At 40.3% G+C, this 17,160-nt stretch overlaps 1 protein-coding gene across 3 annotated transcripts in view; it reads right to left on the reverse strand.

Moving 5' to 3' along the window:
• The window catches only part of LOC143039396 (facilitated trehalose transporter Tret1-like), a 43,198-nt gene that overhangs the window by 9,605 nt on the left and 16,433 nt on the right, over positions 1-17,160 (reverse strand). For all 3 annotated transcript variants that reach the window (XM_076209368.1, XM_076209369.1, XM_076209367.1), the window contains exon 2: positions 2-88. In XM_076209368.1, coding sequence (XP_076065483.1) covers positions 2-37 — 36 coding nt within the window. In that variant the 5' untranslated portion in view covers positions 38-88. The remainder of the gene's footprint in view (position 1; positions 89-17,160) is intronic.

Genomic DNA, 17,160 nt, shown 5'->3' on the forward strand with positions numbered 1-17,160 from the left:
CCTGTCTGAAAAAACCTGGAGCAACCTTTGGTTTCATGGGTTCTGTGGCGCCGAAGCAGTCTGGTCAACTCTTCAGATTACCGGTCACCTGAAGCGGAGAAAGTACAATGATCAGAATTTCTTGCCCCACAACGTAGTACCTAATATGCATCTTACTCTCGACTTCCGGCCTGAAGGTCGTTTTGATCGGCCAAGACCCTATTCAGGCCGAAGGATGTCCGCCTCCATACACTCATGTGTCCTTGGCCAAAACATACATACATACATACATACATACATACATACATACATACATACATACATACATACATACATACATACATACATATATAAAAACATACACATACCAAAAGACCCTTTCCTTTTGCAAGGGGAGAAGCCTAGTCAGTGCATGTACACACCCATCTACCATCTTACAACCATGCAACACCCAATTCTCCCTTTTATCTCAGCTCCTTGAGGATGAAGGGTCTATCCTGTCCTCCCACTCATTTCTATCGGTTCAAAAGCAATATTAGCAAGGCACAGCATCTCCACGGCAGACCTGACAGCCGAAGTTGTTTTATACCCATCGCTTAATTACATGGCGACACTCCCTCTCATCCACTCAAGAAATCACAGAACAGACAAGAAGAAATCCTTTCGGGGCGCGTCAACTTCTCGTCCATTTACAACCACTCTCCTCTTACACCTATCTATTTTCCTTCCCTTCTCGACAGACATTTCCTTATACCCAAGGCCCCTTTCGCTTCTTCCTTTTATCTCATTCTCTATCTTCTCCTCAGATATACTCAATCTACCTCTGTCTTCTACGTTTTTTCTTGCTAGTCTTTCCTCATTCATCTTTTCTATAGGCCCAAACCCTTCTAGTAGTCCTTGACCAACTCCGTCTACCAGTTTGCATGGTCAAAAGACGTTAGATAAAATCTGCCACCCAGGTGTATGTATATATATCCATATGAATGTAAATGCATGCCCACACACGCACACACACACACACACACACACACACACACACACACACACACACACACACACACACACACACACACACACACACACACACACACACACACACACACACACACACACACACACACACACACACACACACACACACACACACACACACACACACACACACACACACACACACACACACACACACACACACACACACACACACACATACACACACACACACATATATATATATATATATATATATATATATATATCTTTTTCATCCACATATCACTTTAATTCCATACCATCGCAAACGAGACTGAGAGTCGCTCAAACCAATACGCTATCAAGAGAGATATAAGTTGAGTACGACTTTCTTATATTTGTATGCTCGAATTACATACACCTACACGAAATATCGCGTTCAACTCATCTCCGTCATGATAGAGCATTGGAAGTATGTGCGCGTGGGAAAGTTTATACATACACACTGAATGGTTCCCAGTGATCAATTAATATCTTTTTCAACCACATATCAGTTTTAATTCCATGCCATCGCAAACGAGACTGAGAGTCGCTCGAAGGAGGCATCCATTGGAAATAGAAACGTGGACGAGCCGAGGATTCGAACCCAGCTAACCTGTAACAAAGTTAAATTGACAATTGACGTAAACCAATACGATATCAAGAGAGATATAAGTTGAATACGACTTTCTTATATTTGTATGCTCGAATGACATACACCTACACGAAATATCGATAGCGGTGATTATTAAAAAAGTGAAGGTAACTCCCTGAGTGGGTGGGCTTTTTTAGTAATTCCCCTGACAATGTTAAGAAAAGTGTTGCCTCTGTCCTTTTCTTGAGGGCTTTCAGGGTCTGCAGTCCTTAATTTCTGGACCATGAAATCGAGATGATCAAATGTTAACTTAAGAAGTTGGCATATCCACCTTGGTTTCTGGACCAAGCCCTCAGTAAGGCTAGGGCCAACCATTTTAAAACTTCCGTCCCCTCAAGTTATCACCGTTCCTTTAAGGATATACTAAAAATTCCATTCAGTAATACCATCAGTTCTTCTACCAAGTTGTTTCCTCATGAGCGTCTCACTATTGCCTATCACTATCCTAACACCTTGCGTAAGCAAATTGCGAACGTTCAACAAAAACCGAAGGAAGTAGCGTCACCTGGTGTTTATTGTTTGCCCTGCCAAGATTGTGATTTGGTTTACTTGGGTCAAACTGGGAGAGACTCGAACACTAGATTGGCAGAACATAAAAGGTCAATTAGGTATGGGCAAGAAAATTCGGCTCTAGTTCTTCATGTCAAAAATAAGAATCATTCTTTCGACGGGGGTAAGGCCAAATTAGTGTTCAAGTCCCACTGCGGTTTCAGGAGAAAAATAGTTGAATCAGCATTAATTGAGGAATGCCCCAATATTAATATATCTAAAGGGCAAGGGACACCTGACATTATTTCACGCGCGGCGGTCAGCAGGCTGATATGGAGCTTACAACCCCCCCCTCACCTCACCCTCTCCCTCCTCCGCCACCCCATTTTGCCCCGCGCCTGAGTGATGCCATCTGTCCACATTCCTTCTCTTTTCTGTAGCTTATAAGTCCCCTCTGTCCCTCTGTCTTATGTACTTTCCTGAAGAGAGCTACAGTTGATAGCCGAAATATAGGATTCTTCTTTATTCGAAGTTTATTTTCTCCGACTGTGGGTTTCCTGTTTGTCATATATACATATATATATATTATATATATACAGTATATATATATATATATATATATATACATACACACAAACTATATATATATATATATATATATATATATATATATGTGTGTGTGTGTGTGTGTGTGTGTGTTTGTGTATCTATGTATATGTTTATATGATTTCCATAAACTCCTCAAATGAAACACGAACTCTTGACAGTGCTACCACATTGTGCTACCACGACCCTACAAAACGGAACGACTTAGTTCACGGCCTGATCGTTCCGCTGAGGGCACCTGGATGAAACACGGTATGTACTGTATTGCATCAAATCCTTTATGGAGGCTAGTCTTCCGATAAGTGTTTTTGTGTCATTATGACATTTGGAAATAAACTCCCCTGCTGAGATTTGAACCCACGCCTGAGCGGCTTGCTTTTTATAAGACGAAGGCCGTACCATCTTACTACTACGACCCTACGAAACGGAGCGACTTAGTTTACGGCCTGATTGTTCGAGGGCACCTGGGTGAAACACGGTATGTACTGTATTGCATCAAATCCTTTATGCAGGCTAATATTCCGACAAGTGTTTTATGTCGTTATGACATTTAGAAATAAACCTTCCTACTTTGATTCGAACCCTTGCCTAAGCGGCTTGCTATTTATAAGACGAAGGCCACTCCATTGTGCTACCACGACCCTACAAAACTGAATGACTTAGTTCACGGCCTGATTGTTCCGCCGAGAGCACCTGGGTGAAACACGATATGTACTGTATTGCACAAAATCCTTTATGGAGGCTAGTCTTCCGACAAGTGTTTTTTTGTCATTATGACATTTGGAAATGAACTCTCTTATTAGGATTCGAGCCTCGCCTGAGCGGCTTGCTCTACCATTCCCCCGAAGTAACAATTATACATTCTGATAGCAGCGGCTACGGATTCGAACCTCAACACTACATTCCTCTGAAGCAACAATTCTACACTCTGGCGACAGCGGCAATGAATTAGTGGATTCCACATGTAAGATATATCAGATGTCTACACTTCAGTCGCACATAGCCACTTCCTAACTCTGCGCTCATCGCTGCATCGCCAAGCAACACTTACGAGCCAACGCTTCAAAGCTCCTCGTCCAGTATCCACTACGAGGCAATCCCTTTTCGCTGAATCACCCAGTATCCACGACAAAAGAATCCGTGCAACACCAGCTACGAGACAATTCCTCCCTCCGCGGCATTATCCAACATTACTCCTACGAGTCGGACATCCTCCTCAGCACACGAGTGATCATTACCGTGTGCTGCTAGCGCGGAGGCAACACATACCAAAATCCTCAAATCACTCCAACGCAATGGACTCACGTAACACATCTCCTTTATGACTACAGCATACCAAGATTCAGTGCTGTAACCATTACAAACCATCACCTTCACGCACGTGATCCACATGCTTGCAACATAGCGAGACTCCCCTCTTGCTTATCTTGCTTTACCAGAATACACATCTAACGCAGCAGAAATCAGACAAAACAGGACATCGCCACGAACATGACAAATGCCACCAGACTAACCCATTAAACCCCCTTTATTATAACTGCCCCTTATTATATCGCCCATAATCTAACATATATATACCATGTCTAATCATACCCACCAACCATACGACTAACCCCAATAAGTAGAACTAACTCCAAAGCCTAAGAATAGCAACAAACACTTTTACTTACGACAACCTATATCACCAAGACAGAGTTGGGCAGGTTAAGAGCCTACCAACAAGAGGGCTGAGCAGGTCGATGAGCCTGCCAGCCAGGTGTGCCCTAGATCAAGGCCTGGCACTTATTATATATCGCCTAAAAGTACCATTTATAATTTATTGTTGATAACCCCATATTTATTGTTAATAAATAGAAGAAAACTCCCCCGTTTGGAGTTTATCTCGCCCACATTTAGCCCCCTTATATAGCTTATGCAAACCAAAAGGTTACAGCGCACATCAGTGACAGTTACTCCATAGCTTGACATTCCTTCATCAACCCTACCTGTACATACCCTGGATATCCCAGAGTCTTCCCATTCCTTAATATTCAATGCTACGTCTATCAAAACCAAAGTGACAATCTTTCTCGACATGGGTTCCCCAGTTAACATAATGTCAGGACACATAGTTTCCACACTGCAAATAAACGTGTTACCTTTTTGGAATCCCCCGACGTCAATTCTGTAATGTAGATGGTGTACCATTCCCGATAATTGATAAATTCTCCCTAGACATTAGTTTCAAAGATAAGTACCTATCCATTCCAGTTTACTTACTTGCTGATATCCTCTTAGGTTTAGCATTGATGAAGCAACATAATATAGTAATTTACCATGCTCGAAATGGTGTAATTTATGTAAACCATTTCCTCCCCCCATTGCCATCAGTTATTCCTCTTGACGTAAATTACACTAACGTGGTCGAGCAGGCACAGGCAGATCATGACCCCACCTTATTTGCTTGTATTCCCTCCATTCAAATTCATTCCGCTTCATCATTCGAGGAGGCACCAGCTGCTGGCACAATTTGTTCCACCAACTTCATACACCAGAGTTCCCAGTGCTCAACCACTCCAAACCCTCCCTTCTACTTTACTGACACCTGTGGACATGCGTTACAAACGTAGCAGACGTACTACCTCCTCCCACACGTCCAACTCAGCAAAAAACAGGAATAAACACCCATTAAATACCGTTTGTTTTTCACTGCCTGAGGAAACCTTCTTGTCTCTCTTAGAGAAATTCAACACCAAATCCACCCCAGTATCAGAAGTGTTATCTAAATTCAAACACACTCACGCAGTACTTATCAGTCCAAAGACACTGTCCCCTAGTGAGTATACATAGATACAGCTACGAGTTTTTCAAGTACAGGACACCGATGTACTCTGTATGCCAGAAACTTGCCGTGTCAATGGCATTTCCTTCCTTTCAGTCACCAGCTCTACGTCAAAGAACGGTCATACTTTTTAAATTGCCAATGACACTAACGCACTTCTCCATCTCACAGTCGATACAAACTTTTGCAATTTTGAAGTATAACCCTCACGCATCAAAGTCATAGATGACCAATTACCTACTTCTCAAGTTTGTACCCCAATTTCCGATGTGCCCACAGTACAGGAAACCATTAATACATCACATTTCAACCCCATAGACTTCTCTGGTGCACAAGCAGACTTGCTTGCACTTTGCAATAAGTTCAGACATACTATTGCCACTCCAGGTGAGCCCCTTGGAGTTACTAATATCATTTAGCATCATATACCCCCTCATGAGAACTATAATCACGTTACATTCCCCGCATACAGAATGCAAGACAGTAAACGCATAGTTGTAGATAACCTTATCCAAGACATGATTGCGCAAGACATTATTGAATAATCAATCAGTGAATGGAATTTCCCTCTTTGTACCTAAACAATATGGTTCTTTCCGCTCAGTAGTAGACTTCGGAGAATTAAATAAGCTAACGATATCAGATAGACACCCCATCCCTGTATCACAAGACCTCTTACACTTCGTCGGTGAAAACAACGTATTGTTCACGACCTTGGACCTTATGTCGGGATATTTCCAGATTCCCCTTGCTCCAGAGTCTAGGCCTCTGACAGCCTTTAGCACGCCCACAGGTCATTATAACTTCAAATGACTAGCCATGGGTCCCGTTTCAGTTCCTTCAGTGTTCACACGACTTATGCACACAGTTCTTGCAGGTCTTATAGGTCATTCAGTGTTTATGTATCTCGATGGCATGATCATCACTTCCAAAATCGTTATCAAACACTTACACATTATTCACATTGTCTTCTCACGAATGGCAAAAGCAGGCGTCAAACTGACGCTTAAGAAGCGCTTCTTCCTTCAAAAAGAAATACGCTTCTTAGGGCATGTCCTTAACTCACAAGGAATTTTAGCATCGCAGGACAAGGTCAAGGCAGTCATTGATTATCTACGCCTTGCCTCTGTTGATCATATACGTTCATTCCTTGATCTATCAGGGTTTTAGAAGTACATTTAAGGTTACGCTGGTTTAGCAGCACCATTAATTTCACTACTTAAGGACACCCCCTTCATTTGGACACCTGACCAAGAGAAAGCCTTTAATGACTCAAAGAAAGTCTTAACCATGGCACCTGTCCTTGCCTTCCCAAATCACAAGCTTCCTCTCATAATATTCACACATGCATCCTACACTGGAATTGGAGCAGTCCTCATGCAACAACACAACGCAATACTCAGACCAGTTGCCTATGCTAGCCGCACACTCAACAAACACGAACAAAATTACTCAGTCACAGACGTAGAAGCCTTAGCAGATATATACGCACTCAAACATTTCAAAGAGACCATCCTTGGTTATGACATACACATCTACACAGACCATCAACCAATCTTACACCTCTTCAAAGGAAAGAATCTTTCAGGAAAACTTGCCCGCTGGTTCCTTATCATACAAGACTTCATGCCCACCTTTCATTTTGTTCAAGGTAAAACAAACCTAGTAGTAGACGCTCTTAGTTGCCATATCGTGACCATCACCCAAAATCTAATTTCAACAACTCTTACACAAGCGCGCGTAGCTGCAGCGCAGAGATCAGACCCTCTTTGGAAACGTGTTATATATTTCCTTGAATCTGCAGACACAACTGATATGGATAATAACCCTCCCAATCTCGACAATTACACGTTAGTTGATGACATACTGTATCACAAAACAACACTAACGAACAAACATGAGCCCAGCCGGTCAGTGTTTTAGCTCGTAGTCCCTAAGGGGGTCCCGGACACCCGTACTCTTGTACGGTACGACCGAATTAGTTATTCAGACAAACAAAATTTATTAATAATTTCCTTTTCTGATTACCTATTAATACATGTAGTATCACTTCCTTGCACTTAAAAATACCATATTATCTAAGGGTTAATGGGAAAAATGTTCAGTAACTTCAAAAACTAATATCGTGGAAAAGGTCTAACCAAATATTTTTTGCTTAAGGTCCATTTGAAGAGTGGCTCTATCTGAACATTTTGGGGAGTCGATTTTTTTTATTGACCTCTTATGAGAATAGCAATGATTTTTTATATATTTTTATGTGTACATATTGTTAAAAAGATTAAATTTCTGTGGAAAAATAATAGCCAGAAAAATACTGCTAAAGAATTTGCTTTATTTTGACTTCCAGATATTTACGTCTTACAATTCACTATCAAATGAAAAAAAAAGTGAAAATTGGTATATAAATGGGCGAGTTATAATTTGATGAATGGAAAGAAAACAAACTTTTCAGTAGCGCTATTTAAATGCCGCACGGACATTTAAAGGGATGCACGGACATTAAATTATATTTTCCTTTATTTTATCTTATTACCAAATTAAAGTTACTATTTCTCTTCACCCCTCCCACAGTTATTGTTGGTAGAATAATGAATATTTGATATTGGTTATTGGTATAATAAATGAAAGATTTATTTGACGTGCAAGAGTGAGATATTTGCCAGATGTCACCAATAATTTATCTATTTTATTTTATATATAAGAACAGAAACGGAATTGAGATGTAATTTTTGGTCGAAGTGTTACCACTATTATAGAGAATCTTTTGAAATGCTTATCTGTTGGAAGAATAAAAAAAAAATACGATCGCGTGCATGAATAGCATGAGAAAATGATATCCTCCTGCTTTCACACTTCGACAGCTTCTAAAGTCTCTCCTTTTAGCATCGTTCTGTGGGTTTAGTCAAATTGCCAGATACCTCCATATCAAGCTGCCAGATATCTCCATAGATATTAATTGCAGTAAAAAACAACAACTGGCTATCGAAATTTTGACTTATTTCAAATGTTTTTCATGCAGTGGGGTTGCCAGAGGTTGCCAGAGGTCGCCAAAAAATTATCTATTTCATTTTATATATAAGAAAAGAAACGGAACTGAGCTCTAATGTTTGGTTTGAGCGTTACCACCATCATGGAGAACCTTTTGAAATGTTTGCCTAAAATTCGTTCATTTTCCAGAATTTTTCGAGTTTTCGCGGCCGGGGCTCCCTTAAGGACCTCATCCCGGAAATTCTGAAACTCCTACACGATTCCTCCATTGCCGCACACCCTGGCATGGAGAAATACGTGAGACAAGCCAGTTTGCACTACTTCTAGTTAACCATGAGGAAGGACATACAATCCCACATTGATGTTTGTCACTCTTGTACAACTCACAAAGGTCATATCAGCGGTCATACTCCAATCTTAACTTATCCCTACCTCTTGTAAACCGTTCGACACCGTTGCTGTTGATATCCTTAAGTTGCCACTTACAGTGGAAACCAATACCTTTGTCTGCATCGACCATTTGTCACGATTCTGTTTTCTTTCCCCCCTACCAGACAAGACAGCACAACACGTGGCAAAGACCCTTATTGACAAACTCATATGCCCCTTCACTACACCCAAAAGCTTGATTTCTGACAACGGGACTGAGTTCAACAGTGATATTATTTCGAATATTTGTAATCACTTTCAAATCACAACGATATTCTTTCGAATATTTGTAATTACTTTCAAATCACAAAATGCAACACTACTGCTTATCACCCTAGTTCAAGTGGCTTAGCTGACGCTAGAATAGAAAGATTGTCAATATTCTTTGACATCTTGTTTCTGATCTTCACCCTTCTTGGGATGAACATGTCCCTATGATTCAAGCTAGCCTTAACAGTTCCATTAACAGGTCACTATTGGAACCACCACATTTTGTCCTCTTTGGCTCGGACAAAATGCTTCCATATGACCTTCTTGTTTCAGAATTACCTATTTATAATTTCAATGATTATGTCAAGGTCAAAATAATGAATTTCAGTAATCTTTTCAAAAGCATCCATAACACTCTTCATCTGACCAAGGACGAAATGGTCCGTCAGCATAAGAAATCAGCCAGAGCTTGTATATTTGAACTTGGAGACATTGTTTACTCCCTCAACCACACCCCTACCTCAAAGCTCTCCCCTAAATTCTCTGGACCCTGTCATATCATTGGACATGAGTCAAATAACAAAGTAAAAGCACTAAGGTTGCACGATCTTACAGAGACCACATTGCACAAAGATCATATTAAAAGATTTCCCCGTGGCCTCGACATAGAGACTGTTCCTTTACTAGTTCATGCTAGCCCTACAATAGAGGACCATCACCAATCCTCTCCACTGCTTTCTCCTATCCCTCTCCCCAGTTACAACCTTCGCAGTCGACCCACAGCTTTATAAGGGTATATTTTGCCTAGGTGAACGGAAATAATATCTAAATCTACATGTAAATAGAATTAAGTCAATTCTATTTTAACCATTAGTTTTTTCCGATACTACCATTGTTCCAACGCTATGTGTATTTATCTTCATGAAAAAGATTCTTGTGTTACTTTTTATTTTCCTTGTGCATTAACCTCACTGTGGTCAGTGAGTGATAGCTGTTGCAAGATGATTGAATGAAATATTCATTCCTTTAGATTTCCAGCGTGCACTAGCACATACGCACGTATTAGCTACAGGAGCACGAACGCACGCATGCATTAGCTGCAGGGCGTAAGGTCCGACGTCTATAGAGAACTCACGCGGGACTACTTAATGTGTCTGCCCTTACCGCGGTCATTCGGGCCGATCCCGTCTGACCTAACCGCGGTCAATTGGGCCGAGCGTCTGGATACCTTCGTCTGAAATTACCAACTGCAAGTCATCGTACGACCAATACTTTTTCAATATGTGTTCCCATTGCTTGTAAATAAATCACCCATGGATAAATACTGAGTGTCCATACTCAGTTCATGTATTGTATATTGTAGAAGTATAGTAGACAGTAGATTGTATATGGCTCCTTGTTTTGGTAACAGCCACCATATATATTCACCCGCCAGTGCTTCCCTCGGGGAATGTTCCGAGATGTACAGTAGATCAGTCTAGACGGAGAAATGAAAACCAACAAATCACAACTTCGTTTGTCTCAACGCCTCCAAAATTAGTGTAGATCACAAACACAAATCTACAACACACACACTCACACACACACACACACACACACACACACACACACACACACACACACACACACACACACACACACACACACACACACACACACACACACACACACACACACACACACACACACACGCACACACACACACACACACCCACACACACACACACACACACACACATATATATATATATATATATATATGTGTATGTGTGTGTGTGTGTGTACGTGTGTGTGTATGTATGTATGTGTGTTATTTGAATTTCAATTTCCTGGTTTTTACGCGATTTGTGTCATAGTACATTTCTCTTTGCAATTCATTTATGTTAACATCTCTCGGTACGCAAGTTTCATTGAGATGAATAAAATCGCCTGGTAGCAGCCAGAACAAATATATAAATTACTAATGGCAGTTACAGTGCGTTTGTCATCTCCCGTTAAGAGCACACTTAATACTCTGATAAGGAATTATGATGCATCATCGGGTGACTGTATTATCAGTGTTGAGGAACACAAGGTCGCTTCACGAATTAGCACGTACCACCAGTAACCAGTACGACACCGAAAACTGATGAGTTATGTTCATGTATATTTTCCAATTTGTCATCATCTGGGGGTCATAAATTTTGACACACCACAGATCCACTTGACCTGTGAGTAGGTGTCACTAGACTAGGGTTAAGACTTGTGCGTAACCCTTGTAACATGTGAAAGGTTACACCTGTGGCAGGGAACGTGAAGCCTTTTCGGGCTTCCTTGATATATTGTAATGAGATATTTACAGCATGAGGATGCAATCCCCTAAGGGGAGAGTCCCCAGGTACCACCTCTATGGGAGAGAGTTCTCTACCCTCTAAGGGAAAGTTCATCTACCTGTGTGGCGACGCAGTCGCCGCATATATAAGTATATATTTTGGATATGCCCATCTTCGCATATATTGGTGTTAGTTAACAGTTAGGTCACAGGTTTGGGATTTATGAAATACTACTTGTGTGTTAGTTGCATTGAAATATATCTATTTAGTATTAGTGAATGTGTCATGAAACGGTGTATGGTTTACAGTTATAATTATGTATTTTGGTATGTATAGGGAAATGGTTAATGATCTGTCTGGCGACACTATGTACTTGTTTCGGTAACGTTCCGATGGGCGGTGGCGTGATATGTGTTGTATGCTTGAGTCAGATGTTTACGATTTGGAAATGTTGGGGGCAGCAAGACTGGAGGTGTTGCAAAAGGTGGATCACGTGTCAGGCATGTGATATATCGTAATGGTTAGTAATGTTATATGGATACATCCCTTCACCTAAGGTAATGTGATTTATCGAAATAAATGCCATGTGAGGACGGAGCCTTTCAAAGTACGACGTTTTGCTTGTTATAACTTTTTCAAACATATATTAATACACATGGCTGAGCTTAGATAAGAAGAACTGGGGGAACAGGGAGAGAGAGAGAGAGGGAGAGAGGAAGGGAGGTAGGGGGAGTGGGTGACATCATGGCGGACATCGTATCGGTGTTCTCGTATCCGGGTTTTTAGATCGTGTGATGTTTCGCCACTGTAGGATTTTTCACTTCCCGACCACAGAACTCGATAAACACCGGCATTTCTGCCCGGCGTTTTGCCGATGTTTATTCTCGTCCTAGTGATATCTTTAATGCGAAAAATCCTACACTGGAGAAACATCACGTGATCTAAAAACCCGGATACGAGAACACAGATACGATGTCTGCCATGATGTCACCACCAACGCGTGTGTTGCACACAGGGACAGTAGCAATCACTTGATGGACTGGAAAAGGCAGAACTTGGTACGTGAACCTAAAAAGATCCGTAGAAAATGTTTGGAAGCAGCCCTCATACAAGGAACCAACATAATTGAACAAAACAGGGGCATGTTCAATATCTCGCCCCACCTAATTCCTTTAATACCCATTTCCAACAAAATTTTAAGCTATCCCTAGTTTCCCACCAAAATCCACTTTTTTCCCTCTCAAAGTCGTTGTCTCTCCCTTCTTATTTTCTTCTTTATGTTCGTCCTTAACCTTTCCTGTTGCTTGACATTTGGTTCATCCTAACCTTAACCTTTCCTAGTTTTCAGTGGCCTCCCTCCCCTCCTTTCCCCCCTCTCGTCCTCACTCCCTCCCTCATGTTTCCCTGGTTCTTCTTATTTCTCAGTCATGTGTAATACAACTATATATTTGAAAAAGCCGTAAGAAGCGAAACGTCGTACTAATAAAGGCTCCGTCCTCACCTTCAGGTGTTTATTTCAATAGACTCGTCGGCAACTACCATTTTTATACAAATGTGATTTCGCTGAAGAGGTGTCACCGTCCTAAATGGTTTTATAGTTGCTGATGATAATGAAAACATAAAAATTTAGAAGACTGCAAGAGACCATAATACCTATACTAGGTAGTTACATGTCCCTTATCACCTTCCACCCCTATCTACAAATTTATCTAATCTTAAAACAATTTTTTTTTCATTGCTTACTACATTGTTACTAAGTCCTGCCCTGCTGTTTTAATATGATGGCTTTACCTGTATCACCCTTGTTAACCCGTAAAATCAATTCGTCTCTCATGACGAATTTATGATCGAAAAATCGAGTCTTACCAAATTGAATAAAATTATGCTTGACTTCTTTGGAATACTCAGGCACATCGGCCAAGACACATAAAAATCATATACCCACTCTAGGATGGCCATAAGAAAGGTCGGAATTTGTAGATCTGGTGCGAGAATCAGTAGCGGCAACTTTTACTACCAGACTCAGGGGGCGTGCTACGGCGTGCTCGGACGATCCTGCACGATGGTAGGTATCAGCGCAGTTTGGTTTCAAGTGCCTTTTGCACCAGATAGATAGAGCAAGTTCCTAGGGACACCATAAACGTGCAGAAAAAATTATTTGGTGGATTTGGCAACGAGGAAGAGTGGTTGAAGGTGTATGAGTCTTTCTGTGTATGGCTGATTTTGTACACACCATTGCGTAATGGATCACTGTCACTCGCATACAAAAGCTTCCTCTTAGTTCCTTGAGGCATGTTTACACTAATATCACACTGATTGAGGTAGATAATCCCGATAAATAAGATGCAAAAAGCACTCCCGAGTCACCACGTATATCAACGCTCTACCGCGTGTATGAAAGCCCCAACTGGCATCGTAACATTCTCTTGGCAGTGTTGATAAGTCAGACAAACTTCCCTAAAAGTATGAAAGCGCTACCAAATCTAGCGCGATTTCTGTAAGGGGTTGAATATCGTGCCGCCCGGGCGGCATATCGCTTTTCCCCAGTGCTTCCTCCCGGGCGGCATATCGGGGTTAACGGGTTAAAGCCCTTGACACATTTGAATACCTCTATTAGACTAACCCACCTTGGTGGATGACGACGTCCTGTAAGAACTTCATTGTGAATAATGCAGCCTTGAGACCAGATTGTTCTCAGTCGATTTAGGCTCCATTTGATCCGAAGTCTGCACCCCCCCCATCTCAGCTGAATAAAATCGTCAGAAATTAATCAGATTCAAATATCTAGAATGTGTTACCACACATGATGACCTACTTTAGAACTTTGTTCTAGCTAAGGCAAGACGATGGGAAAGACTTGGAACTACAAGGAGAGTAATTTAGATTTATCAATGACTGGTACCCATTTCCCACGCGAATGGCAGCCTGGTAAAGGGCACGTGGAAAATTGGTGGATGGTTCGTTACCTAATCATGGCACATCAAGACTGTTACCTTCATTCACAAAACTGTCAGTATTTTTAATCAGTGCTAGGGCTAAAACCCCAGATATTTTATTTTTCAATGTTTTTAATCTATCTATCTATCTATCTATCTATCTATCTATCTATCTATCTATCTATCTATCTATCTATCTATCTATATATACATATACATATGCATATGCATATACATATACATACACATAGACATATATATATATGTATATATATACATATATATATATATATATACATATATATATATTTATATATATACTTATTTTTATATATATTGATATATATATATACATACATATACATATATATATATATATATATATATATATATATGAGAGTGTGGGTGGAGGAAGGAAAAGCGAAGATGGGCCGGAATCAATTCCTATGAAAACAATGACAGGGGATGTTTCATTTGCTTATCGAAGACAGCAAGTAAATTGATATTAAATACGGGATGACCTGTCCATGTTCCCATCTTAGAGTGTATAATTATAAGGTTCAAGCAGTTTGTAGACAGCTTACTGAAGAAGACCGAGTCGGTCAAAACGTTTAAGCAATAAAGGAGTTCCGGCCCATCTTCGCTTTTTCTTCCTCCATCCACACTCATCTGTCTAAACCATTCATCCAATATATATATATATATATATATATATATATATATATATATATATATATATATATATATATATATATATATATATATATATAATGGTTTATACATATTTTACTCTAAATATCCTGCCGCAATTACATTTCATATATTGTAAAGTATCATTCTTATCTAGGTTATCTTGTGTGAAAACCTCTTCATAGATTCCAACTCCACCTAACTCTTGTACGTTATTTCTATTTTTCTGGTAACGGCTCTTATCAACAGTGCCTGTGTACCTAATTTTTATATTTTATTACCCTAAGTATTGCTGTCAAGAGTTGAAAAAGTTCTGTCTTCCAAGATGTATATCACTGCGGCACTCGCACTAATATTATACAAATTGGCTACAATAATTTGTCATTCTACGTCGTATCTCAACTAAAATTTGATATTTAGAGATCCAGTTTAACTTTAAACAAAGTCAGACCTTGACCCAGACCTGTGTTAGGGTCCTGAAGTCGAATCAAATCACCTGGCGTCAGGCAAATCAGAATTTTTCGTGTGACAAATTCGCCTCTGGTCGCCTTAACCCATTAAACCCCGATGACAAGATTCCTTGTCATTCGGTCAAATAACACAAAACAATCATAAAACACCAAAATGTTTGATCAAACACCAGAAAAATATGACGTCAATCCTCGCTTCGCTCGCGAAGCGAGGACTGACGTCGTATTTTTCTGGTGTTTGATCAAACATTTTGGTGTTTTATGATTGTTTTGTTTTATTTGACCGAATGACAAGAATCTTGTCATCGAAGTTTAATGGGTTAAAGGGTCATCCGGAGTTGATGGATCGAGGGGATTCCTCAGACCTCAGCGGGTACGAGGTTCATCCATGTGGAACTCAAGTTGTCCAGTATGAGCCACGAAAAGTAATATTATCAGAACTTATAGATGGTACAGCTGTGTCGCATTTCCAGACCGCACTCGGAAAGGTAATGTTTTTCTTGTCTTGAAAGGTGGCCTGAACGATGTAGTAGCCTAAACAAGGTAGTTAATGCCCGTGGTGGTTACACTCGGTATTGAGGTCATTCAACTATAATACAGAATCCCAATCCAACTTGTTCACTGTGTGGAAATGCACACTAAATACTACATTAACACTACTCTAACTATAATAGAGAATTAAACTGAATTGTTACATGTATATTATATCCAATTGAATTGTTCACTGTATCCATGATAAAGATTGGTGAGTAGGTGAAGTAAGCGTTGAAATAAATACAAATCTTATATTAGAATATTATATTCAGAAAAAATCTTAGCATAGGTCGAATATTCTGTCTCATAAAACCACGGTTAGGAAAACTAAACGTTGAATAACATCTACGTGATACGTGAACAAAACTAACTTTAATATTGATGATACAGATAACTAATACATGGATATACTATGAATGCCATCACCTCATTTCTGAAAAGTATTCTCGCCACGACTAAGCAACATCCGGGTTCTACGGCGTGCACATGTGAAGATGACGTTCGAGGATTTTTTTTTTTTTTTTTTTTTTTTTTTTTTTTTTTTTAACTTTTAGCAGCTCATGAAGTTGAAATTTTACTTTTAGATGTCCTCACCCATAGTTAATGAATGAGAAAATGAGAGAAAAGGTGGAGGGGGTAGGGAGGGAATAAAAGAGAGGGAGAGGGAGAGAGATAGAGACAGAGAGATAGAGCAACAGATATATATACGAGGGGTGATAAAAAAGTAATGACAGTGATACCATATATTTTCACGGTACAGAGGTAAATCCAAATAGTGGCCTACATTCCTTCAAAGTACTCCCCTCCTGCCTCTATGCAACGTTCCATCCTCTTTCGCCACTTCATGAAGCACTCACGGTACTCAGAAGCCGATATACCTCGTAGCTCTGAATTGACTGCTCGCGCCAGATCTTGAATGCGATGAAACAGCTTCCCTGCGATCGCACCCTTGATCTTTGGAAACAACCAAAAATCACAGGGAGCAAGGTCAGGCGAGTAGGGTGGGTGGGGGAGAAGTGTGATCCCCTGC

This window comes from Oratosquilla oratoria, chromosome 26, assembly GCF_046742065.1.
Source record: "Oratosquilla oratoria isolate Oo_2021 chromosome 26, ASM4674206v1, whole genome shotgun sequence".
Classification (NCBI taxonomy): domain Eukaryota; kingdom Metazoa; phylum Arthropoda; class Malacostraca; order Stomatopoda; family Squillidae; genus Oratosquilla; species Oratosquilla oratoria.